This window comes from Solanum tuberosum, unplaced genomic scaffold, assembly GCF_000226075.1.
Source record: "Solanum tuberosum cultivar DM 1-3 516 R44 unplaced genomic scaffold, SolTub_3.0 scf00148, whole genome shotgun sequence".
Taxonomy (NCBI): Eukaryota; Viridiplantae; Streptophyta; class Magnoliopsida; order Solanales; family Solanaceae; genus Solanum; species Solanum tuberosum.
Genome location: NW_006239071.1, coordinates 963,407 through 989,283, shown reverse-complemented (window position 1 = coordinate 989,283; position 25,877 = coordinate 963,407). Strand labels below are relative to the sequence as shown.

Below are 25,877 nucleotides of genomic sequence, written 5' to 3'. Positions count from 1 at the left end.
AATAATTTAGTTTATTTTGTGAATAATGATGCCATTATTTCGAATTACTGAAATTCACTATTTTATTTTCTTAATTTCACTTCTTGATCCAAGTTTCCATCTATGTTGTTCGGATTCTCTAAAAATGTCATCGCATCCATGTCTTGATTCTTCAAAAAAGCAATATTTCTGAAGAATTCACTTCGAATCTGACCACATTTTTGAAAAATCCGAGCAATAAATATAGATTTCATTCCGAATTTCAAAAGAAGAAAAAAAGAAGACGCACTACCTTTTCTATAAAGTTTTGGCATAGTATTAATACTGTTTTTGTGACACAAATCTAGACATATACTGACGTATTGTTATTATTACATATATATAGAAAAAAATGTGATCTCCAGGAATTTGGAAGTCACTATCATCTACTTTAACTTGAGGCTCCCACTAGTTATATATAAATTATTTATTCTTTAAAAAGAAGAATATTAATTAAATCACCGAAGATAATTACATGTAACTGTCCATAACCAGGGGTATGTGTTAAGTATTTTATGTTCGCGGACGAAATGAGTTGTTATAATCTTCTTATTTAAGGGCAACTTTTAACTTATGAGCTAGTTTTGGAAATTAAGTTTGGGCACTATATAATGTTTATTTCTTATTATAGTATCAGAGTCTGTACGATCCATTCCTATTTTTTGGTTATTTATTTCGTATTGGTTCTCAATGTTATATTGTCCACACTCCAGTTGTTCAGTCTTGAGGGTGTGTGAGGATGTGTTACATACATATTGATGGAGGAAACGGATCGTTTGGGCAATCATAATCCTTTATGCTAGTTTTTTAGATTGAGTTATGTCCGACGTTTATAGTCTATATGAGACTCGGACTTGTTCCTATGTTTTGGTTATTTACTAAATGTTTGATGTCAATATTATGTTTGTCCACGCCCTAGATGTTCAATCCTGGGCATACTTTCAGAAAGTGTTAATGTCACACATATTGTCTGAGGAAATGAATCGTTATCTCCTTATAATGGTTTCGTGCAATCATAACCTTTTAAGCTAGTTTTTGAGATTGAGTTAGGCCCAACGTTCATTTCTTATTGATAAATGGGAGATATGCTATGTTGTGACTAGTTATTTTATTCTTCTCTATGCTTTCATGTTTTGGGATTGAGTTAGGTCCGACCTTAATTATTATTTTCTACTTCAAAAAATGGTGCATGGTACCTACTATTATTCTTTCCAATGCTATAATAATTCTATTCATTGTCTGTATATATATATTAACAAAGCTGAGTTTTTGATTTGGTAATAGCTAATTTGAGTTTTCCCAAGGAGGATTAGTTGGTGACTTTTTTGTAGTACGGTGGCTAAGACTCAGATAGACTACTTACTCCTTAGACAGTGTGATAGAAATTTATCCCGAGTGAGTATCTTATAACTCAACATAAGCTTTTAGCAATGGATTTAGAGATTAAGAGGAAGAAAAAGCGGAGGGCTTTGTATGACTTGTCGAGGATTAAATGAGGTGGCTGACTACTAATAGAACTACGCGATGGGAGAGAAGTTGATGACGATGAGGGCTTGGGGGAGTAGTGGGGATGCAAATAGAATGTGGGATTGGACAACTAATTGCATTAGGGAATTAAGTAGCTAGAGAGGTGTTGAGGGTCTCGAGAGGTAAATAATGTAGGTGGACATCGAGGGAATTGGTAGTGGAATGGAGCGGTCCAAGGAAAAGTTGAATATGAGAAGTGGTATATTGTTGTTGTGGGATTACACAGGGTATGTTGTTCTGGCATGGAGTGGTCAGCTGTCAATGTATCTGAGCCCACATTTTCAAGAACAATATCACCAGCAACTTCTTCCAGCTTTGATAGAAGTATTTGATGATTTGATATTCCTCGAATCAAACTTATCCATTGTAAGTACATATCGTTGCCTAGTAATGTTGTTTCGTTTGTATAGACAAGTGCAACTTCAGGTATATTCATGTTGTTCAGTCACTAACGTGGTGCAGATATTTTGAAACCTTACCAGCATGAGAAAGTGAGTGAATTAGTCGCGTTTCTACAGATAATGTCACATTTACCAATCTACAACATGTTTATTCGTTCACGTGTATATGAGTAAATGACATAAGCTTTTATCTGTCATATCTTGTTTCATCACAGGTACTTTACTTTCCGGGGTTCAAAATGAGCATTTTTTTTTTGGTTTTAAGTCTCTGGTGTTCTTGATCTAAACTTCATTTGCTCGGGATACTGCAGAGGACTCTGCATATGTATATGATTCTATAATGCTTTTATCTGTACGCTATCTTGGTAACTGCTACTGAAGATACAAGTCGAATGCTTCTTGCCAAATCCTTCGAATGCATTACCTTGATTATGTTGAAAAGGTGAATAAAGTTTCTATCTTTACGTCTCCTTTAAGAAGGCATCGTATAATTATACTGTTTCCTGGAGCTGTCGATTAACTTACTAAGAACCATATAGACAATGCAAATGCTTAGGGGCAGATTTCATTCCTCATTTGAGTGTTCCCAATAATTCAAATGATGAAAGGTTCGATCTTCCTATAACACTCGTATGAAGTTTCACTTAAAATGCTTGTCATATGTATTAGTCACATTATGTCTGGATGTAGATGGTTGTGAAATAAGCAACTTATCGAATTAGATGTCTTCAGTACGTTGACATAGTAATATGTCGTGTAGCACGCTTAATGGGACTAAAAAAATCGCGATAAAAAGTGAACTTCTGGAAGAAAAAGCCTTGATCTGTCATACCTAACTTGTGGGTTGTTAGTGCTTTAGTAAGAATGACTGCTATTTCTGGTAAATTTTCTACATGTATCTTCTTCTTCTAATCATTCATTTTTCTGCATTATAAACCAAATCTGATGTTTGCTAATTGCATTTATTCCTTTTGTAGCAATGCCATTACTGTTAAACTCAGCTCCTTGTGCTACGAAGAAAGGGCGTCCTGTAACAGGTTGTTAAGTCCCTAGTTCAAACGATCTCTAACACTATAGTCCCAGCTTTGCTTGACGCGTTAAAATAAGGTAATTAACCTAGTATTGCAGCACAAGTTCAATCAATATTTCTATGATCATGTATAAAGTTCTACTTTCCCTTTAGGAGTTAAAGGTACAAGTTTAAGCAAGACTATTGGAGGCGTTGAACGAAAACATTCAGGTCAATAACTCTTTCGTCTTCTGTATAGTCCTCGTGTTTTTGCCCTTGAGTTTCTGTCTGTGCACTAAAAAGTACTTAGGTACTCACAGATATCTTAGACTTACCTAGGTCGATTTCCTTGTTTTCCTGAATTCAGATATGGTGAAAAAAACTCAAAGGTATCATTTGCTACTCCCTCCGTTTCAAACAGAATGTCTCTTTCCCTTTATAGCAACTCTTTAGTTTCAATTTTCCATGTAACATGTTTAAGATCACAAGATTCAAAAGTCTTCTTTACTTTCTTAAACTTCGTGCTAAGTCAAAACCAGATAGTCAAATTGAAACGGAGGGACAAGTTTTTCTATGGTTTCCTTGACCTTACACATTCCCTTTTCACTTTTCTATGTATTTCTGTACAGAGTAATGATAGAACAGCAGAAGAAAAGAAGAACTATAGTACACCTTTTCCGCGATATTGCTGAGCAGTATCGAGAAGAAGTATTCAGGCAAGTCTTACGCGATTTTCAATGTCTTATCAGTCATGATCATAAGCACATTTGGCTTAACTGAGCGTCGTTGTTGATTATTAGGCTTAGCTGAACCTCGCTAAAAAACTGTAACGTAGCATTGTAATGCCAAAAACCCGGACAACATCATGGCTTACGAGGCTGCTGTTAAACCAGTTTGTCTCTGAAGGCATCTACATCTATGAGGTAGAACACATAACAAACACTCGATGACTCGATACAAGACATTTATCGAATGACATAGTATAAACGTTCTTGTTTAATGATGGAGAGGCAAGTATTCCTCGTAGGCTATAGCATTAAGCAATCAATAATTATCAAAACATCAACATTTCTTATACATGTTAATTATTTGTCACCATAATTATCAAAACTCAATTTAGAGACATGGCTGTTTGTCACCATATCAAGTTTGAAATTGAGTCACTAACATAACAAAGGCGGATGCAGAGTACTGGTATCAGGTTCATATGAACTCAATATGTTAAGGTTGTGTAGACCATATCGCGTGATAAAAAATGTAGCCTTTGATCAAAAGCTACACTTTTATTAAATTGCATAGTCGCGTAAAAAACAAAGCGTGAAAACTCCCAAACTCAAAATCTTTAAGCAAAGGTAGAGAGACTCATCGAACAACCCTACTATTGATGGATCATAGATATTTTCTATCAAATAATACAAAATTAAATCTATATAGATGTAAGCGTGGTGGTTTAAAAATATGAAAATTTTGCATCAGAAGAGCCTTTTTTTGGTTGCCTATTCGTTGTCCAAATATGCATATTAAGACTCGACTAATTTCAATAGAGTAACTTTCACATATAGCAAACATAAAAATCATATTTGTATGTTATAACTATAGTTTGCATAATTGCGCTCATAGTAAATTTTATGTTTGCTATGGAGCTTTTGATTTGTATAATTCGCTACAAACATCCAATTTTATACTAATTGTTCAGTTTTGTATAAATTCATTTATACATTGTAATTTGTATAATAAGATCTGTATTTGTATAATTATAAGTGTATAGGACGAAAATATATGTATTTGTATTTGTATATACATTTTTCTCTCGCTTTATACCAACACAAACACATTTTATACATTTGTATACCGAATGGGCAAATTGTATACCAAAAATGGTTAATTGTATGCCGAACCAGATGGCAAAAAAAGGGATGTTTGCTGTGAATTACAAATAAAATAAACTATGACTATAGCATTTAATATAAATTAATAATTTGTTATTTCATGCAATTTTTCCAATTTAAATTTGCACAATTTAAACTTTTCGGGAAAAATGCTCCCTACTAAAGATTTTCTTTAAAAAATCTCATATATGTATCACATGGAAAGAGTACAAAAAAAAATGCATTAAAATGTGTAGGTGTTCGTTGAACCGTAATGCATGCAATCGGTGCACTAATTGAATCCAACAACGGAGTCAAAATTTCAACTAAGAAGTGTCAAGATATAAAGAAGTTAAATCTTGTAGAAGTCGATGAGTGTCAATATGTAATATATATACATAAAAAATAGTATATTTTTAGGGTAAATTACATAAATCTCATAGTTTTAATATGAAATTACAATCCATCCCTAATAAGTTTCTAATTACATTAATCCCTTAAAAATTAAAAAAAAAAACAAATACAATAATTGAAGCTTAGATACATTAATATGTAGCTCGGATACATTAAATATTGTCTCGGATACATTAAAAACTAGCTTGGATACATAATATGTAGCTCGGATACATTAATATGTAGTTCAGATACATTAAAACTAGACTCGGATACATTAAATACTGCTTCAGATACATTAAAAACTAGCTCGGATACATTAAATACTGCTTCAGATACATTAAAAACTAGCTCGGATACATTAAATATTGGCTCGGATACATTAAAGAAATAAGAGATTTTGGAGATTTTAAAAAGTAATAGGGGATAATGGAAATAAGTGAACAAAGGGTGTGTATTTCTGTAATTTGTTCATATTTTTATCTAGCTATGCAGTGTGATTTTTCGACGAAAGGGTGTCAGTCAACACCCCTCAATTGTTTGTGTCTCCGCCACTGATTGAATCCAACATAAAATTCGAATTCGCGCTAGTAAGTCTTGTATTGAAAATAAAACGCTCCCTAATAAAAGCAATTTTATATCTGAGAGAATTCGAATCCAAGATTTCTGATTAAAAATAAACGATTTATCATAACCGTTGGTAGTCAATCAAGTCCTTGGTGTTAGCAATCAGTCTCACATTTTGACCAACACAAAATGACAAAAGTAATTTAAGTCTCTATTCCCAATTACCTGTTTCTCTGATTAATATTTAAAAATATCAGACATTATATTAAAAAAATTGTTGTAGGATAGATAAATTTTTTAAACTTTAATCATAGATTTTGAATGATAGTTTTTAAAATATCTTTTTAATAAACATTTTTTAAAAGTTGAACCGAGAGTCTATTGAAAATTATGTTTGTATTTCACAAGATAACAACTTTATTCTTGATCACACGTACAATACTTTGTGGCGTCACAAGAAACATGATATTATTGTATGGTTGGTTTTATACATGATGTAAATTTGAATAGTACTCACAATTTAAAAATAAATATTAAATATCAGATGAAAAACCGAAAATAATGGATCAGTTGTTGTTCAATTAATTGTTTCAAGAAAATCTAGGTTCATAAAAAACAATTGGATTGATACGTCCACTTTTTTGCACAATCAATGTGCAAACAAATTTCTCCACGTATGTAATTTTTTAAGAATGTATTGTCCATTTGATTATCTGTATAATAACTCCTAGTCTTAATTTTTAATAAATTCATAACAAGAAACAAATTAGATAGTACATTCCAACAATAGGTGGCTAAATATTATTGATCACGAAATATGATGATATAAATTATAGAAGGTTTTTTTTTTTTAGTATAGAGATGTAAATATTAAGATGTACTGTGATTTGTTCGGACTCTTCAAAAATATCAATAGGAGCATATTGGATTTTTCAAAAATAATATTTTCTATATTTTATTTTATACGATATACTTTTATTTTTAGTCGGTTCCAAAAAGCCGGACACATTTTAATAGAGTATTTAGTAACACTTTAAATTTTAAATACTCATTCTTTCCTAAATAAGATAAGTTATAGTCACACAAACATCCGTGAGACCGTGACTTATCTTAGACCTCTAATTTCAATAAATAAATAAATTAAATTATAAGCCTAGTCAAAATAGAAAATATTTATATTTTTGAAAAAATCAACACAAATACAATACAAGATCAAAAAGTGAAGATTCCACACAACTTAGTTTCAGTCTATCAAGAATTTAAAAGTTTATTGATTTTCTAAAAAAAAATTCACTATCAAACTAATATTTCAATAATTATTTTCATTAATATAATAAATTAGTAAATCATTATCTCAAATCCACACCTCTTCAAATAACTACCATCATGTAAAATAGGATAAAAACACAACTTTCTTAAATCTTAACCATCAAAATTAGGACAAAATTACCTTTAATCAAGATCCAAATACACCCTTCATATATATAATGATGACCATGTGGTTTTGTACATTTTGAGATATTCAATCCCTTAAGCCATGGGAGACACTACTGAAAAGTCTAATGGAGAATTTCAAGAAAAAATTGATGATGGTGAAACTATAGATTCAACAAATTTCAAGAAACCATCAAAAGGGATGAATCAAGAAGAAGAAGAAGAAGAAGGGTTTACTCTTGTTGATATTTTCAATCGTTTTGTGTCAGCAATTTTTTCTTCTGATAATAATAATAATGGTCAAATTATTCAGAGGATAAAAGGGTTTGTTTCTGAAAATGTTCCTTTGCTTCATCAAGCTTCAAAGAATACTGCTCATAATGTTTACAATTGGACTCGTAAAGGAAGCCCTCTACGTGCCCTTCTTGTTGTTTCTGTAAGTTTGATTTCTGTTTGTTTTGAGATGATTTTGTGTTAAAGATTCAGTTTTTGAGTGTTAATTTGATGTGGGGTTGGCTTTGATTGGCTTATTTTACTGATTTTTCCATTTAGTTTGGTTATGGTTGTGTTAAAGATTCAGTTTTTGTGAGTAAATTTGATGTGGGGTTGGCTTTGATTGGCTTATTTGGCTAGTTTTGTTATTAGACTAGCTGAGGGAGCCCTCTGCATGCCCTTCTTGTTGTTTCTGTAAGTTCAGTTTCTGTTTATTTTGAGATACTTACATTAAAGATTCAATTTTTGAGTGTTAATTTGATGTGGGGTGGCTTTGATTGGCTTGTTTTACTGATATTTCCATTTAGTTTGGTTATGGTTGTGTTAAATTCAGTTTTTGTGAGTAAATTTGATCTGGGGTTTGCTCTGATTGCTTAATTTGCTAGTTTTGTTATTAGCTGATTAAAGAAAAGATAGACTAGCTGAGGGAGCCCTCTGCATGCCCTCCTTGTTGTTTCTTTAAGATAATTCCAGTTTGTTTTGTTATGATTTATGTCAAAGATTCAGTTTTTCAAGAGTTCATATGATATGAGGTTTGCTCTGATTGGCTTATATTACCAGTTTTTCAAATTGTCTTATGGCTTTAAGTTATTGTATCCAAGTTTTGTAGTTAGACTGAATGAAAAGAAACAAATAGACTAGCTGAGGGAGCCTTCTCCATGCACTCATTTTTGTTTCTGTAAGTTGATTCCAATTTTTTTTGTTATGATTTATATCAAAGATTCAGTTTTTGAGAGTTAATTTGATCGGGATTTGCTCTGATTGGCTTATTTTGCTGGTTTTCGAAGTAGTTCGTGGATTTATAGTTATTGTGGCATTAGCTTTTGTGTTTTTTGCTTTACTGTAAAAGAATATCCCATGTTTGCTATGGGCAAGAGTTTGGTGCTTGAGCAGCTTATGAGGATTTTGAGTTCGGATAGTTTGTGCTAATTTAATTTGGAAGTTATTTCTGGAGGAGAAATGTAGTCGTGGCCTGTGAATTGATTTTCTCGAGACCTTGAACTATAATTAGAGAAAGGAAACAAGAAGGTACAAATTTCATAGGAGACCGTTCGTCTGGTGATTTCTTTTGACAAAAGGTATAATGTTTATAATCATATTCTTGGTAGTTTTAGAAGTAGCTGATTTGACATGCATTCCCTTTGATCCAACTCCAATGAACTACTGGAATAACTTGGGGACTACTGACTGCACCTGGTAAAGGTATAGGCTCAATGGCGTTTGTAACTGGTAGAGTTGCTGCATGTGATCAGGAGATCATGAGTTTGTGCTGTGGAAACAGCCAGCCTCATGCAGAAATGCAGGGTAAGGCTGCATATAGTAGACTGTGGGAGCTTAGTGCACTGGCCTTTCCCCGGACCCCGCGCATTGTGGGAGCTTAGTGCACTGGGCTGACTCTATTGTTACATTTTCTTAGAGACCTCAATTTTACACCAAAATAAAGGATGTTAAGACATGGCTTGCTCTGTCAAGTGGTAGGCGAAAGTAATAATAATGGACCTTTATTCTACATCATTTTCATCTCTTTTTCATTCTAAGCATATTGCTCTCGTACTGACCCTATAGAGGTCGCAGACTTCATCAACACTCTCCTACCATATCCACACTTAACAATAGAAAGCCCTTCTCGGTCATCTGGCCATTCTAGATCTGTTTTATCTCCCCGTACTTCTGTTGAGAAGCACTTTTTTTTTGTCGGGAAAGCGTCCTAAATATGCAATCATGGAACAAAGGATTAGCGACCTTAATTCCTATTTCCGTTTATTTCATTTCAGAGAATATACCCAACAACCTTTTCTCTTTCCTTCTAATATTTAACTTGTCTCATCTGATTTATATGTAGTCTACTTTGTATCATGCCAAGGTAGCATATGTAACCATTATTTTTCTTTGAATACTAGTAGGACCAAACCACTAAAGGAATTGTTCATGAAGCAAAAGAGAAACGTTGACAGTTTTTATAGTAAGTTATATTGGGTTTCTTAGACTGTCAGTCGGGACAGCAAATGCTCTGAAAGGCATTTCACTTTGTCTCTTCGAATATAGCATGGCCAGAATTGTGGATATTAGGGATCTTGGTTACAAATTGGTGAAATACTGGGAATTAAAGAATTTTTACTAAAAGATGACCTACTCTTATGCCGGCTCAACACATACAATGTTTGCAGTGAGAATATATTTTTAACTTTTTGAATGTGAAGCTTCCTTTGAATTCAAATACAAAAATGAGTCATAACTCATAACTATGTTTGTCGGCATACGGATAAATCATTCAAACTACCTAGTTTATAGGAGTTCTTTCCTTTGAGCTGAGGGTCTATTGGGAAACAACCTTTCTACTCCAAAGGTAGGGGTAAGGTCTGCGTTCATACTACCCTTCTGGGATTACACTGGGCATGTTGTCGTTGTTGTTAGTTTATAGGAGTTCTTCTGTGCATGTCCTAATCTTTTTTCGTGTTTCTATTCTCTGGATAATTTTGTCGAATATGTTGATAATGTGCAAATCTCTGTGTTTGTTTATTATTGTTGAACTTAATCATTTAGAAAAAGCGGAATGCACATACTTATCAAAAAGGGGGATAGGGTGGAATACACATTCAGTGAACTGCAGAGAGAAGTCGAATACTTATTAATGTCTTGACTAGTTATGCCTTTTTGTTTTTGGTTATAAAAATCTAAGTTGCGCAGACTCTTCACTTTTGATGCCGCACCCTTGTCGGATTCTCCAAGAATACACTACTTTTGGCGAATCCGACACGCACCCCTTGACATTTTTTAAGAGTCCAAGCAACATAGATAAAAATATAAGAAGATGTAACTAGTCAAGACATTAGTATAATATCTATACAAATCAAGTTCATGGGACCCCAGTAATGAAAACCCTTCTCCCCCACTTCACACCTTGGATCAATTGCATTAAGTAAAATTTGAAGGGAGTCCATCCTCTTTCGTAAATCACCCATTAAGAACCAGTTGCATCAAGTAAAATTTGAAAGTTTTGTTCGTTTTGGGATATGACAAGATCTATGCATTGGCTAGATAGCATCCTTTAGTAAGAGTAGTCATTTCCATGGGAGCTGAAAAGAAGAGCTGAATTGTGATTCGTATAGTAGGCATTCCAGAACTATGGACCTAGCTGAATTGGAGAGCCCCAAAGTCTGAAGGTAATCGGTAAAATATCATTTGCTCAAAAACTGACTTTAAGTGTATTGCACTGTATTTTCTTTTAATGCATGTGTGAGCTTTCTGTTTTCTGCTGAAGCTTTTACCTGTTAAACTTGGCATCCCCTATGAGATTTATTGTCAAATGAAACAAAGTATTATAATAAAGCAAGTGATACTGCTATCTTTTCTACCCATGTTAAACATTTTACATTATATGAAGATGAAAACCAAGGAGAATGAGAAGGGAGTGTGTACCAAGAACTCAAGAATCTCTCCTTGCCTTATTTCGGTTAATACTTGATGTCATTCCAGTGGCTCCCTAAAAGGCACATATTTAGAAAATCATTCATCGGTTACGTGAAAAAACGAGTATGTTTAGGGTGTTTTGCACCCTTATGAACTGAGTACAAGTATGCAATGAATCCTTGTTCTAACGGTGTGGAGTGAGTGTATAGATTCTAACACAATTTTGAAGTCATTTCTTTTACCTTTCTTAGCTAGCAACTTTTCAATCGGTTCATCGTTAAAGCTGTGCTTTGAAGAACTTGAAGTCTGAGTTTCTTGTTATGTCTTGGATCTTTGTCTCTAAACTACGGAGCATTGACTTTCTCTGCTCAACCTCCTTTGCTAGCTGTTTTATTATGAATATTGATCCAGGTTATTTTTCTTTCGGAACTTCCAAGTTTGTGAGACTAAACTGTTTCTTCGACTGCTTAACATTTATGTAGGTGGGGACAATTGCTCTTCTTGCTTTGACAGGATTGCTAGTCTTTATGGTTTTCTTTGTCGCGGCAACTGTCAACGCCATTGTGATCTCACTTCTCATGTCGTTAGCGGCCGCAGGAGGATTCTTGGCTCTTTTCTTTGGCTGCTTAACTGCAATTTATATTGGGGCTCTATCAGTTGCTGTATTTGTCATTTCCACTACGACAATTATAGCAATTTTCGCTGTGATTGTGGCTACAGGTATACCGTATACAGAAGGGAGTTCGTCTTCTGCTTCAGTTAAAGCACCTTCTTTTTGTTTTTCACATGTTTTAGCTTTTATATATTTTTTGTTTTACCCATATATGAGAGTTTGTCTTCAGCGAGTATGGATTAACTCATTGCTTATACATCATACTTTTGTACCCCGTCATTTACACCCATATTCCAGATTGCTACCTCTCACGGTGCCCAGCTAGAAAAGGATAATGTAAGAGAGGTTAAAGAAATTCTAAGTTCCATAAGGCCATATATTCTTTAGAGTTAATGGTCAAGAACATACCTGAAGTATCACGTTTTTTGCGAGTTCCCTACCTGATAGTCACCAACTGTTTATCAAAAAATACACCTCAACTTCACTATCGTTCAGGTAGGAAGCTCGCATAAACGTGATACTTTAGGTATGTTTTTGCCATTATCTCTATGCCTTACGTTAAACGTATACGACGTTCATTTGGTGGTTCATGGACTAAATGTAAACATGAAGTTCTAGAAAACTTTGGTTTTGCGGGGGTGCTACTTATTACAGGGTTCAACCAAGCCAAGTCACTCGATCGAGAATAGCTCATTTTCTCCCTCTTCTCTTCAGACGTAGACTTCTTTTGTCGGAAAAACTTGTGGAAACTTGATGTTCTGTTTTCTCTGTTTACTTATGTACCAGTCCCTTCTTTTAGAGTTCACATTTCCTTATTTAACACCGAACTGTCCTTTGATTATGCCCAAATACTGAGCGTCTTGCTTCCCCTACGTCATTACATATATGAATGTCTCAATCTGGTATTCTACGTGTGCCTCAGGTTGGATTGGATTCTTCTGGACTATATGGCTAGCAACAAAGAAAAGTGCAAGTCTTGCCAAACGCTCATTGAACGCGACAGGATCAGCACTATCCGCTTACTCTTCCACCAGACATGTGCGACACAATCATGACGCGTGATGAATCATGCTTACAATCAAGAAAAGGAGAAGGCCACTTCTATGAATAAGTCTTGAATGATGAATACTACCAACTACCAATATGTATTTTGGCTTTAGTGCTTTTAACGCCTTTCGTGATGATATATAAGTATATCGTTGGTCTTTAAGCTTGTCGTGCATCTTCCATATGCGCGGAGACTAGTGAGCTTGGTTCCATGGGGCTTTTTGTTATGGTTGGAAACTGGCATGTAAATTGTTCTTGAGAAATAGATGTTATTGCCAGTTAGCAAGTATTAGTATATGTTTTTGAAATCTTGAATATGTTGAATGAGAATGTAATTTTCTGTTTGTTAAATTTGTGTAATGATAGTTGAGATTATCTTTCTTTCCAATATAGAAGGACCTTTTTATTTATTTTTCGTGTATTTCTTTCTCATGACGACTAAGAACAGGCAAATCAAAATTCACTTCGAATTTTGATCCTCAACATCCTGTTGCTCATGGTGTTTCACGATCAGAATTAGTACGAATGGTGGGTTTTCATATTATTTTCTTGAAAAGAGAGGGGCTCCCAAAGAGAGGAGAGGCAAGAGTCGTCAGCTGAATCGACTAACTAATGATAGACTAGAGAGATGGGCTCATTCGATCACTCTAAATAGGAGATTGAGAGATGGGGCTCATTCGATCAATCTAAATAGGAGATTGATTGATTGGAAAGCTCAAGCAGACCTATAGGCGGAGCTAACTCAGTAATTGTCGATCCAGTCAAATTAAATGATTTTATCTAAATTTATATACATTTTCTTGAAAAGAGAGGAGAGGCAAGAGCCGTTAGGCGAATTGACCAACAAATGATAGACTAGAGAAATGGGCTCATTTGATTGGTCTAAATAGGAGATTGGTTGAGTGGAAAGCTCAAGCAGACCTATCGGCGGAGCTAACTCATTGATTGTCGGTTCAGTCAAATTAAATAATTTTTATCTAAATTTTATATACATACTTTAAAAAAATCATTGAATACATATACATTATAACCTTAAAGAATTAGAAACATAAATCCATAAAACTCTTAAATCTTTTTGCCTCACAAGAAGAAGACATTCCATACAAGACTTTCTCTTCTATAATTTTATCGTCTTTCCTTAATTGGTATGAAATGTAAAAAAAATAAAAAGAAATTATACAACTAAAAACTAATGATTTCAAATTTAAAAGTACATATTAAAATTAAGTACAGGTCAAAAAGGTATATTAATTTAAAGGACAATGTTTGACAATTTCATTTTGGAGTCAAAATGTGGTCCCATTGACTATTTCTAAATAGTCAAAAAGTGAGTCAGAAAAATTTCTAAAATTATCAATTTTAGACCACAAACTATACTAAAATTATATATCAAAGCTCGTTACAAATTCAAAGAGTTTCATATTCGTATATATTTAGTCCAAAAATAACAAATTTTCTTGAAAAAGGAGTTCTTTTCATTTTCAATGTGGTTCTGAAATTATCCAAAAAAGGAAAAGAAAGAAAGAATAGTTTTTTAATTATAAAATTATTACCATGGTACAATTATTGAGTTGGTTTTGAAAAAAAATGAGTTTTTATATTAGTTTACTTTTGATCCATTAATATCGTGGTCATTAACAAATCGTCTGGTATTTGTCATGGCATTAACTACACTGATAATATATATATATATATATATAAATTAAAAAAATTACTGCGTTGAATATCTAACTCTTTTCAAAATATATAAAAAAAAAACAAAGATTAACAAAACCAACCTAACTCGATCATGTATTAACAAAAACATATGTTTAACCACTTTGGATAAAATATGGATGAGAAACCTAAAGAAAAATTCAATAATCCATCTCCACTTTTTTTTTCTCTTTTTTTTTTTTTTTTTTGCTTTCTTTTATATATAACCTCTTACTATTTTCATATTCATAATGCCTTCTCTCCCATTCCAAAATTACAATAAAATAAAAGATCAACTAAATCAAGATCAAATTAATTAATTAAAGTTATATTTCCAACGATTTAGTACTGCTCCATCTTAATAGCAGATGCACATTCTTTGATTCGAACGAGTCGTATTTTTTCTTCATTCATGATCCTTTTCAATCCAATCTGGTCTTCCTAATGTGAATTCCAAGCTTGGATTTTTTTGATGATCCAAATTGGAACCTATATTATAGCTTTTTTGCCTTGATGAATTGCATTCCTGCAATATAATGCAATGATAATTAAGTGAGACATTTACGAAAGATAAATATTGGTAGTATCGACTATTACTCTTACACTTAGGACAATTAGAATTAATGTCTTTCTTAAGAGTGTACATATATAAATCTTAAAAGACAGATAACATAAAGTAGTGGCATAGACAATCACTCTTATAGTTAGGACAATTAGAATGTCTTTCTTAGTCGAGTATCCAAAAATCTTGAAAGACAGATAATATAATCGACAAAACGTTTGTCAATTAATAAAAGTAAAAGAAAAGTTTTGAGGGAAAATTAAATACCTCTATTTGGTGACCTGATCTTTGTTGAGATGGAAAACTATGTGATCTCATAAGGACATTTGTATCATTGGAGTTAGCTTGCAACCATCCTTCTCTACTACTGCAAAAAAATTTCAACCAATGTGAGACACTTTAACACCTTTCGATCACCTCGTATGTCCAAGTTTGAACAACTGAAGCGTGGATAAGATGCATATAACATGATGGACGCTAGAAAGACTGATCCAAAATTTGAATATCATCATATGGTTTTAGTTTCTATAATTAATATTTATTTAGTAGATATTTTAACGTATACATAAAGTCTAAGCCAAAGCTATTAGATTCGAATCAACCTAAAATTTGTGGGAAGCAATGGAGTGCATTGTTACTAATATTTGGGGTATATAGTAAATACAAAGTCAATACTAATCTCTACCATCTTATGATGAAATTGAAAATCTTCCAAATTGACCATCTATACAATTATGAGAATAAAGAAATTAAAAAGACAGTTCAGTATACCAAATATTTCGTATTTATGCAAGATTTGAGAAAAGACTACACTCAAAACATTTTGTATTTATGTAAGATTTGAGAAAAGACTACACTTCAAAAGGTATTATAAATAACTTATCCTAATACAAATTAAACACCAATGATTACCTCCACCGAGCGAATCTATGACTTATAAATCGTACAAACACAATTTGACTGTTACTCCAAAACTCCCATCGGCATTTGAAATTGAAGTACTTGTCAATTAGTTAAACTTTCTTTTTTATATATGTAAAATAATTGTAGACTGGTCAAAGTAAAACTTTTTCAACGTATAATAGGACAAATAAAAGTCCCTTCTTCCAACTACTTGATTTTTTTTTTAAAAACGTACAAAATCCTCTTTTTAAAAACCTGCAGATATGGTATCCAATGTTTATTTTGTGGGGATTATATATTAACCCCAAATTATTTCCCGATTAAAAATAACAGAAATTGACGATAGATAAATTTTATAGCTAAACAGAAAATCATCGCTAATTCTATATAGTGATAGATTAGCATTGCATTATCATAAAATTTTGTTAGCTACAAAGTTATTAGTAACGAAATTCATAGCTAATTTTAAATATTTTGTATATAGTAACTTGATCATAACAAGATACGATTTTTTTCTACTTTTAGTAAAAAAATTTAAAAAAAAGAAAAAAAAGAAGAAGACAAACACACGTCCACAAAATTAAATAAATATTTCTTTGAGAAAAGCAAAGCACTTAAGTCAATATATTTGTCTTTATTTTATTGGACTTATTTGCCAAAATTTTCTCCTCGTGAAGAGAATAACAATAAAGCTAAAAAGAAAAAAAAGGTTAGTTTATTACTCTCTTTAATAAAAAAAATTCTAAAAATCCACAAAAGGAAAAGAATAAAGAAAAGAAAAGAAAAAAGTGCACAGTAATATAATCTTTGCTTTCTTATCAAAATCCTAATTAAATTACCATTTGAGTACTGTTTTCTCTCTTTAATATATGCTAATAGTGTAAAAAAATTATAATAATTTTTTAAGTTTAGTAAAACTCAATAACTTTAGTCGAGACGGTAACAAAGGGGATCTAGAGACTTGATTATAGATTCACATGAACCAAATAGCTTTTGTTAAGAAATCTAATAAACGTTTATAAATAATGACTATGAAACTAATTATTATTATGTTATTAACTTGAAGTCAGTATGAAAGGGTTAAAAACTCATAAATTTTACTATTAACTATCTTTTCTAGAATATAAAATTCATAACTCAAAATTCTAGCTCCACCTCTACTGTCAAATCATCTTTGCCTACTTATTTCTAAGATTATAAATTTCATTTTTCATATAATGTTACTTGAAATCTTTAAGTGACTTAATAATATAAATACTTTTTTAATGTCGTCAGCGTATATAAGTTAAATCTTTCGGGTAAAATAAGGAAAATAGTGGTAGGAAATAGATAGTACTCTAATTAATATAGCAAATTATGTAACAATTTTTTTTTTCATAAGCCTCGTAAAGAATGTCATTTTTTTTTCTTAATTAGAAACATTTAAAATTTATCTAAGACCACGAATTACCAAACTTTTTCTTTTAAAAATAATAATAATATCAAATTAAATTATATCACATAAATTGAGACGAAATGAATATAAAATATGTGATTAGAATTGGAATAAATTAAAGGAGTTGAAAGTAGAAAAAGAGGGAAAATAAAACATAACAAAAGCAAAAGCTGCCACAAGAAGTCTTTTTATTCTTTAGAAAAAAATGATGGACGTGGGTTTGCATATATATTTATAAGATTCATGCAAAAGAAAAAGAAACCTATATATCTATAGATATATCTCCCTTTATCAATGTAACTCATTACTCCATCATTACTTCAAAAGTCCTACCCTACATATTGTTCTTTCCTATTTTTCATTCGATATTCGATATTTGTATCGATAACTTACTAATCTAAATTCACGTCTAAGAATTTTAGATTAAAAGATGAAGTGCTTTCTAACAAAGACGACTAGCTACGTACACAACACTAGCTTACATAATATATCTTCTTATAATTCAACCATCACAAAAAAAAATATCGACAAGAAAATGTCGGAAATATTTATGACGGACTTTTCATCACAAATCCCTTATCGATTATCCAGACATATCCATTGAAAATTCAAGTTATGCAGCTCGACTACTCTAGATTCACATCGTGAAAGAATCACTAGGGGGAAAACTCACTAATTCGACTAATTTAAATTCATATAGTAAAAAAAATACTATGGAAGAAAAAAAAAACAACTATATAGAGGGGTTAAGAGGTCGGACTTCATTTTCAAGGGTTCAAACCAAAAACTTCTAGATAAGGTCGAAATGTATATATGAGAACAATTTTATTTATATGAACGTACCTTGAAGAGTTACTCCAAAGAGTATTGGTTGCAGTAGACGGGTAATCGGGTTCGGGTTGTAACGATCCATCGGATCCTCCTCTCTGATCCATAAACTGGCCTAGACCCGCCCGGTCACCGCCACCGGTACTTCCTATTGTTGTGAGATCATCTTCTCCTGATCCATCTGATTGCCCTTCAAGAAAATAACGATGTGAAAATTATATTATCAAATCATATAAAAGATAACTATAAGTAATCATCGTTCTTAAAGAATGTAATTTACTACCTTAAAAATATACCATCGATGAATTACATGTTATAATAGGTTAAAATATATACATGTAAATCTTAAAATTAATCAAAGATAGTTTCTTGTATCTCGTTTCTTTTCTAATATGATAAAACACGAATTTCATATATGGATCGAACTCATATAATAAACCTAGTTGTTTAAATCAATCCTTATTTCGATATAACGAGAAAGAGTTTAAAAGAATATACGTTAAAAATACTATACATTCATCAAATACATTTTCTTGCCTCTTATTTCTTTTTCCGAAAATAAAAGAAGAACCAAACTAACATGTTTTATCTTATCGTTTAAATCAACTCTCTATTTCAATACAAGAAAGAATTTACCACGGGTAATAATTTACTAATCATGCCTTTACGTATATCGTCTTGTAGAAGTTGTTCCTAGTATATACTAACTTATTAAACACAGATACATATTATACAATGCATGAACATGAAATAATCAAATACATGAAAACCAAAATTTAAACATTGTTATAGACATCTTAGTGTGCAAAATGTGTTTAATAAAACTTATTATTATTATTATTATTAAGAAAAAAAGGAAAGAAAAGTAAAAGACTTAAAGCAAGACAACTTACCAGAGGAAACTGCAGGTTTGTCAGTGGTTTTAACAGTGCGATACATCTGCATTGGGAAAGGAATAAATATTATTTTCAAATGTTAAGACAAAAAATATTTCAAGAAAATAAAAAATTCAAGTACCCTTTACATTTAACTCTCTGAAATAATATTAGAACAATTCAGTACGCAAAGCATTCACATTTACATAAGCTCAATTGAAATAGGACCACATCTTAAGAAGTAATATAGGAGTCGTATTTGACTTATAAATAGTTACACAAAAATAACTTTACTATTAGTCCAACTACAAGACTCCCTTTCTTGTGAAACAATGTTAGAACAATCTGGTACACGAAGTATTCACATTTACATAAGGTCAATCGGAGAAGGACCACACCTCAAGAAGTATGACGTAGCCGGGCATATCCGACTTATAAGTGGTTACACGAAAATAACTTTATCATCGCTCCAAGTACAAGACTCCCCTTCTTGTGAAATAATGCTAGAACAATTCAGTACACAAAATATCCGCGTTTCGCACATAACTCCATCGAAGAAGGACCACATCTCAAGAAGTGTGATGTAGCCAATCGTATCTAGCTTATAATTAGTTACACAAAAATACCTTTACCACTACTTCAACTACGAAACTCCCTTTCTCATGAAATAATGTTAGAACAATCCAGTACACAAAGTATCCACATTTACACATCAGAGAAGGACTACACCTTAAGAAGGTCCTATGTATTCGAGTTAAAAATTACACGAAGATAACTTTATCAGTGCTCACACTACAAGTTTAATTTTTTTTTCTTTTTCTTAGAGTCAAAATGCTTCTTTCTTGGAATTGTGTCATTAATCACGAGGCATTTTGTATTATTGAATAATGATGACTTACTTTTGTCTGGTACACATAACCTCTAGTACAACCACCACCCCCCCCCCCCTTTATTTTTAGAAATAATGCTAGAACAATTCAGTACACAAAATATCCGCGTTTCGCACATAACTCCATCGAAGAAGGACCACATCTCAAGAAGTGTGATGTAGCCAATCGTATCTAGCTTATAATTAGTTACACAAAAATACCTTTACCACTACTTCAACTACGAAACTCCCTTTCTCATGAAATAATGTTAGAACAATCCAGTACACAAAGTATCCACATTTACACATCAGAGAAGGACTACACCTTAAGAAGGTCCTATGTATTCGAGTTAAAAATTACACGAAGATAACTTTATCAGTGCTCACACTACAAGTTTAATTTTTTTTTCTTTTTCTTAGAGTCAAAATGCTTCTTTCTTGGAATTGTGTCATTAATCACGAGGCATTTTGTATTATTGAATAATGATGACTTACTTTTGTCTGGTACACATAACCTCTAGTACAACCACCACCCCCCCCCCCTTTATTTTTACCACAAAGTATATAATTTTTTAAATAATTTTTTTTTATGTCTGATAGTATCAGAAAGATCAGACTTGTTTCTTTAATTCATTCACTCAGTCATTCACTGTATTTTTATTGGCTACTGTGCCGGAGGAATTCATCCTGAGCTAGGGACCTTTGACACAGGAAACAAAAATTACTCGCTCCGTTTATGTGACATCGTTTGACTTGACATAAAATTTACGTAATCTATTCGTCTAATAAATTAAGTACCTGTAAATGGCTTTTGACATGAGCTAGAGTAAGATCTTTCACATCCATTAGCTCCAACACTGATTTTGGTGTTGCCCCTAAAAAAAATCAAGAATCCAAAAAAATAAATAAATCAAGATTAGACATTTTCCATCATTTCCCACACCTCAAATAAACCCCCAAATCACAAAAAAAATAAAATAATGAAATGATAACATACAGATTCATCTGAACTCAGTATTTTAAATAGACGATAAACTCAAATTACAAACAATTGAAACTAGACTATAGACGCGAATGTAGCCCTTATTTTGACACGACAAAAATCACTAAGAATGAATATTAAAATGTTGAATCGATACTCAAGATTAAATTTTGGATCCAACTTTGATTAATTATAACTTACTTTCATGTCCACCAAGAAGCTCCACAGCATGAACAAATCTAGCATGAAGTGTACTAGTCCATCTCATTCTTGGTGCTCTCATACTTCTTTTAGCTGGAAGTTTAGGTAAAAATCTTGATCTCATCAAACTATGAGAATTTGCAATATTTTCATGATGAGAATTATGTCCTAATCCTCCTAAATGACCATATTGACTAAGATGATGATGATATTGAAGAGGATGATGATGTGGCACGTGATGATAAGACGAGGATGATATCCCATTAAACCTATTATTAAAATAAGGCGAAGGCGAAGAAGGAGAAGAAGAAGAAGGAGATGATGATGGGTAAAAACACATCTTTGGATCTTTCTCTTTGTCTATATTTGTAGCCAAAAAAGGAAATGAACGGTTGTGATTGTACACCGGGATACCCTTGATAGGGCGTAAACCGTCCGATACATCTAAAGATGAAACCCCATGATTTATTTGGTTCATTGGTTGAACCATATGACTATAATTTTGACTCTGGTGATGGTGCTGGTGATGATGGTTGATGTAATAAGGGTTTCTTGGTAAGTGGTCTAGAAACCCCCTTCTTGTTGTCATGTCATCATTGATGACGGTTGTGGTAGTGGTGGTAATGTTAGTGGGATGAGCTAACGAGAGTTCAGTAAGACAATTTCCTGTCTTACTGAACTCTGATAATAATCTCTCATGATTTTCACTCACTTCAGTAACACATCGGCGACTGGAAAGGTCTAAATTAGTAGGAGGGCTAATGTTGAGAGAAAGATCAGGAATTTGCTTTGTAGATGAAGAGGGGGTTTCAATGAAAACCCCTTCTAAGGGCATCTTTATGGATTTTTGTTTTTAAATCTAAAACAATAACAACAAGATTTCTAAACTTTTTCCTCTTTATTGTTGTTGTGTTGTTTGTTGCTTTAACTTTAACACCAAAACACCAAAAACCCCAAATTTATGATAATAATATGCCTAGAGAATAGAGCAAAAAGTTGCACAAAAACACAAACAAAAAAGAAAGAAAAAGATGGACAAACTTCAAGTTTGATTTTGGGAAGAAAAAAGAAGTTCTTTTATTTTCTTTTAATAGTGTATATGTTAAAGATGATGAAGAAGAAGAAGTGATGTGAAGGAAAATAAAAATAAAAAAAGGGAATATTTCTTTTATAAAAGAAAAAGAATTCAAGAAAAGGCAATGGATGAAATTGAAAAAGAAGAGAGGAAGAAGGGGGAAGTTGGGAGTAATAGTGTTAAAATTCCTAGGGAGTATATCTTGGAAAATGACACTAGAATAAGGTGAGGCTATTTTCTTAATTTTCTCTCTCTTTCTATAGTCAAAAGAAAAAACAAAATTTTAGAAAAGTTTAGAAAATACAAACAAAAGTAAGAAGATGTTAAATATAATGACAAAAATAATAATAAGTGTAAATAATATATAATCTAAATATTTGTTTCTTTCGTTTTAATTTAACTGTATTAGTTTGACAACATATACGACATTTAAGAAGAAAAAATAGATTTTTTAAGTTTTATTGTCTTAAGTTAAAGACATGTTTTATGTGACAAATTATCGCTAAATTTTGTTGTTTTAAATATGTCTAGCTAGTAGGATAAAAGAGTTGCCAAATATAGAAAAAATGACACTGTTTTCTAAATAGATTAAAACGAAGTAAAACAAAAAAGCAGCTTGATACACTAAGCATTAGCTATGTGGAGGATCGAAGAATTAAAGGATTGTACTTAATCATAATATTGTTTTCATATTTCGAACCTGTGACTTTCGATCACATGACAAAAACCTTATCAATTATGAAAAAGTAAAACACACTTAAATTGAAACAAAAGAATATTATTTAATCTAACACAATTAAATTACAATAGGTTACTTAAGTCGAAGGAGTTTAGGTTTTATACACGAACAACATACATGTAATAACTTATAATATAAAATAATAACCAGTTAAATTTACAGTATGAAAATATGTTATATGGAAAATATACATAACTTAAATCCATAATTTTTTTTATAGATTAATTAATATTTAGATAAATGATTTTTTTAATTAATTAGAATCCAATAAAAGATAAATAATGACTTTTTTGATTGATTTTCTTTCCCAGCAGATAACTGGTTTAAAATCCCCTGGTGATTCTTTTTCCCCCACTCTCTACGCTTCTACTTCTTGTCTTTTCTGTTTTCATTTTCTCTTTCATATTATATAGTTTTTTATTTTATTATTTATCAGTAATTTAATTATATATAACACTATTTTTATACTAACATGTAAAGACAAATGTACTCAAGATAATGTAATCTGGAGCTTTCTACTTAGTTTTTATTTATTTTTTTACCACACCCTACCTTCATTCTTGAGATTGAGGCGAATTTACCATATTACTTATAAGTTTACGCGAATATTTGATTATGAACTCAATTATTTTTATATATTAATTTGAAGTCGTTGTAGAAATCTTTAAATTCTGATTATGTCTCTATCTTAGACCCGCCTTGACTTGAAACGAGGTGGGTTAGAGGGTTGAGGTCTTATATGTATACTTACTTGTATGTTATGTAAGTTTCTTTTCGAGTTGAGTGTCTATCGAAAATAATGTACCTCTTTACCTATGAGATAGCTAAAGGTAAGATATGCATATAATGTACCCTCCTCAGGTCTCAGTTTATGAAATTATACGGATATATTGTTATATATATATAGTATAATGAAGTATTAATATGTACACGAATACATATGTAGTGAACATAAAAGTACAAAAGAGGCATTGACTTAGAGAGGAAAAAAGGGGTGTTTGTTTGGTAGTAGGCATAAATGGGGATAAACCTAAATAAAAACACACACATTACCTTCTAATTCCCCTTTCATACTCCCAAATATTCCCTTCTAATCTTTCAACAACTTTGTCTGGCATCTTCCCATTTTATTATATCTTCCTTCACATGATACACACACACATGGACCATCAAAAATATGAATAAAATCCACTCCCCACCCCCACCCCTAAACTCCTTTTCTAACCACTAAAAATATCAGAATTTAGTGACAAATAAATTGTATATATATTAAACAGCAAAATCTATCGTTGATCTTATTTAGCAATGTATTTATTTTAACTATAAGCAAATTAGCAACGAAATGTATAGCTAATTTCAATTATTATTATTTTTGGTAGCTGATATTCAATACTTACTGATCTAACAAATTGAATTTACACTCGTTAACCCATTAACAAGCAAAGTGCTCTCTATAGGGATTTTTTTTTCATTTTCTACACTTGAACCGAGATCGATGGACTAGCTAGAGGGGCGGAAGGGGGATTGGTTAATAATGTAAATGTAAGGATAATCTTTTTATGGACACGTATGTATATAAGATGATGAATGCTTAGGTGAAAATCTTGTCTATATTGCTATTTGAGACCCCTTATTAAGAGTTATTAAGAGTCGTACAAAAATCTCATTCATTTCATTAATGGACAAAACCTCTAGGGCGGAATTAGATCATAAAATATGAGTTCAGACGAATGCAATAAATTTGATTAGATAGCTTATAATAGCGAACTCAATATCTAAGAGATCGACTTATGAGTAATCATAAAATTCAAATTTTGACGTCTACTCCAGACAATCTACCATCAAGGGTTAAGATTTTCAAAAACCAAGGCTAAATCAAAGGGGTTTGAATTAATTTTTTATAGTACTCTTCTTATTTATATATTCATTTATTATTTGATTTTGAAAGCATATTGGGAAGTAACTTCTCTAGCACTTTTAATGCTTTTACTAGAGATTAACAAAACTAGGTCTAGAAATTGCAAGCATCTTTGTGTCATATTTTATAAAAAAAATTATTTATTTATTTTATAAATTTTTATTTATTTGACACCCTCTCCAATGTCTACACTAAATGACACAAGTCCATAGGTGGTGTTTGGCTGGAGCATTAAATGCTATACAGATATGGTCATTTTGCACTCTCTATGCATTATATTGTTTTTATTTACATTTTTAGGTTTCCAATAATTTTTTAAAAATAGACAGATTTGGGGGAAAATTACTCTATTGATAATGTTGAAAACAAATTGAAATTACCATAAAGTTTTAAAAGTTTTGGGCTTGTATAGCTACATAAACAGATAAGCAATGACGTGTACACTTGAACGAGACATATCTAAAACGAGTTCTATGAATTTAACGAAATATACTATTTTCAAATCAAATTATGTATTTATCTTTTCAAAAAATGAATGCATAAATTACTCAAATTCGTCCTGAATCTACCTCTGTTAAACATAATTAAGTACAGTACCTTCCCCCCCACCCCCAAACAACAATAACAATAACAATAATAATAATAAAAAAACTTTTTTTCCCCTATCCTTCTACTTTTTTAGCAAAAAAAAATGATTTGTTAATATCAAGAGTGAGGATTTAGCCACGTGGATAAAATTTTAATGGGACATAGTTTGAAAAGAATGTAACATAGAGGATATATGGAATACCTTATGGTCTTTCATATAGTTTTAAATATTATTTCATTATATATCTATATACCAAACAAAAATATGCTCATTCCCTATCAATTACAACCATTTGATAATTAATGGGTCCCCATCAAATTAAAACTTTTTTTGGGAAAAAAGGAAAACCAATTAATAAATAATAATTATCTCCTATCAACCATAATTCTCATGGGGCAAAATGAAATGGAGTTGGAGAAAATTATAT

At 31.7% G+C, this 25,877-nt stretch overlaps 2 protein-coding genes and 1 long non-coding RNA gene across 5 annotated transcripts; 2 read left to right on the top strand and 1 right to left on the bottom strand.

Annotated features, from left to right (window-relative positions):
* Nucleotides 1–21: 21 nt before the first annotated feature.
* On the top strand, nt 22–4,032 carry LOC102583314 (uncharacterized). 2 transcript variants are annotated; one of them, XR_367642.2, is made up of 5 exons: nt 22–1,911; nt 2,008–2,388; nt 2,924–3,053; nt 3,130–3,186; nt 3,585–4,032. It is a non-coding gene; the product is annotated as an uncharacterized lncRNA (long non-coding RNA). The 2 variants fall into 2 exon arrangements; XR_001474047.1 differs by having other exon boundaries at nt 2,008–2,826.
* A 3,129-nt stretch (nt 4,033–7,161) lies between these two features.
* On the top strand, nt 7,162–13,175 carry LOC102582984 (uncharacterized). Its single transcript, XM_006352340.2, has 3 exons — nt 7,162–7,653; nt 11,603–11,840; nt 12,656–13,175. The coding sequence occupies exons 1-3, from the start codon at nt 7,321–7,323 to the stop codon at nt 12,793–12,795; spliced, it is 711 nt and encodes a 236-aa protein (XP_006352402.1). The 5' UTR covers nt 7,162–7,320; the 3' UTR covers nt 12,796–13,175.
* Nucleotides 13,176–14,736: 1,561 nt separating this feature from the next.
* Nucleotides 14,737–22,231, bottom strand: LOC102582650 (transcription repressor KAN1-like). 2 transcript variants are annotated; one of them, XM_006352339.2, is made up of 6 exons: nt 21,130–22,231; nt 20,745–20,821; nt 19,097–19,142; nt 18,219–18,393; nt 15,305–15,404; nt 14,737–15,001 (listed from the first exon to the last, which is right to left on the bottom strand). In XM_006352339.2, the coding sequence occupies exons 1-6, from the start codon at nt 21,962–21,964 to the stop codon at nt 14,882–14,884; spliced, it is 1,353 nt and encodes a 450-aa protein (XP_006352401.1). In that variant the 5' UTR covers nt 21,965–22,231; the 3' UTR covers nt 14,737–14,881. The 2 variants fall into 2 exon arrangements, with proteins under 2 accessions (XP_006352401.1, XP_015166410.1); XM_015310924.1 differs by having other exon boundaries at nt 18,219–18,384.
* Between the last annotated feature and the right edge of the window lie 3,646 nt (nt 22,232–25,877).

Coding starts and splice junctions, on each gene's coding strand:
- LOC102582984 (XM_006352340.2), top strand. CDS start 7,321: ATGGGAGACACTACTGAAAAGTCTAATGGAGAATTTCAAGAAAAAATT. Junction 7,654..11,602: donor GTGCCCTTCTTGTTGTTTCT/GTAAGTTTGATT, acceptor ACATTTATGTAG/GTGGGGACAATTGCTCTTCT. Junction 11,841..12,655: donor CGCTGTGATTGTGGCTACAG/GTATACCGTATA, acceptor CGTGTGCCTCAG/GTTGGATTGGATTCTTCTGG.
- LOC102582650 (XM_006352339.2), bottom strand. CDS start 21,964: ATGCCCTTAGAAGGGGTTTTCATTGAAACCCCCTCTTCATCTACAAAG. Junction 15,405..18,218: donor CTTTGGAGTAACTCTTCAAG/GTACGTTCATAT, acceptor ATTTTTTTGCAG/TAGTAGAGAAGGATGGTTGC. Junction 15,002..15,304: donor GATCAGGTCACCAAATAGAG/GTATTTAATTTT, acceptor ATTATATTGCAG/GAATGCAATTCATCAAGGCA.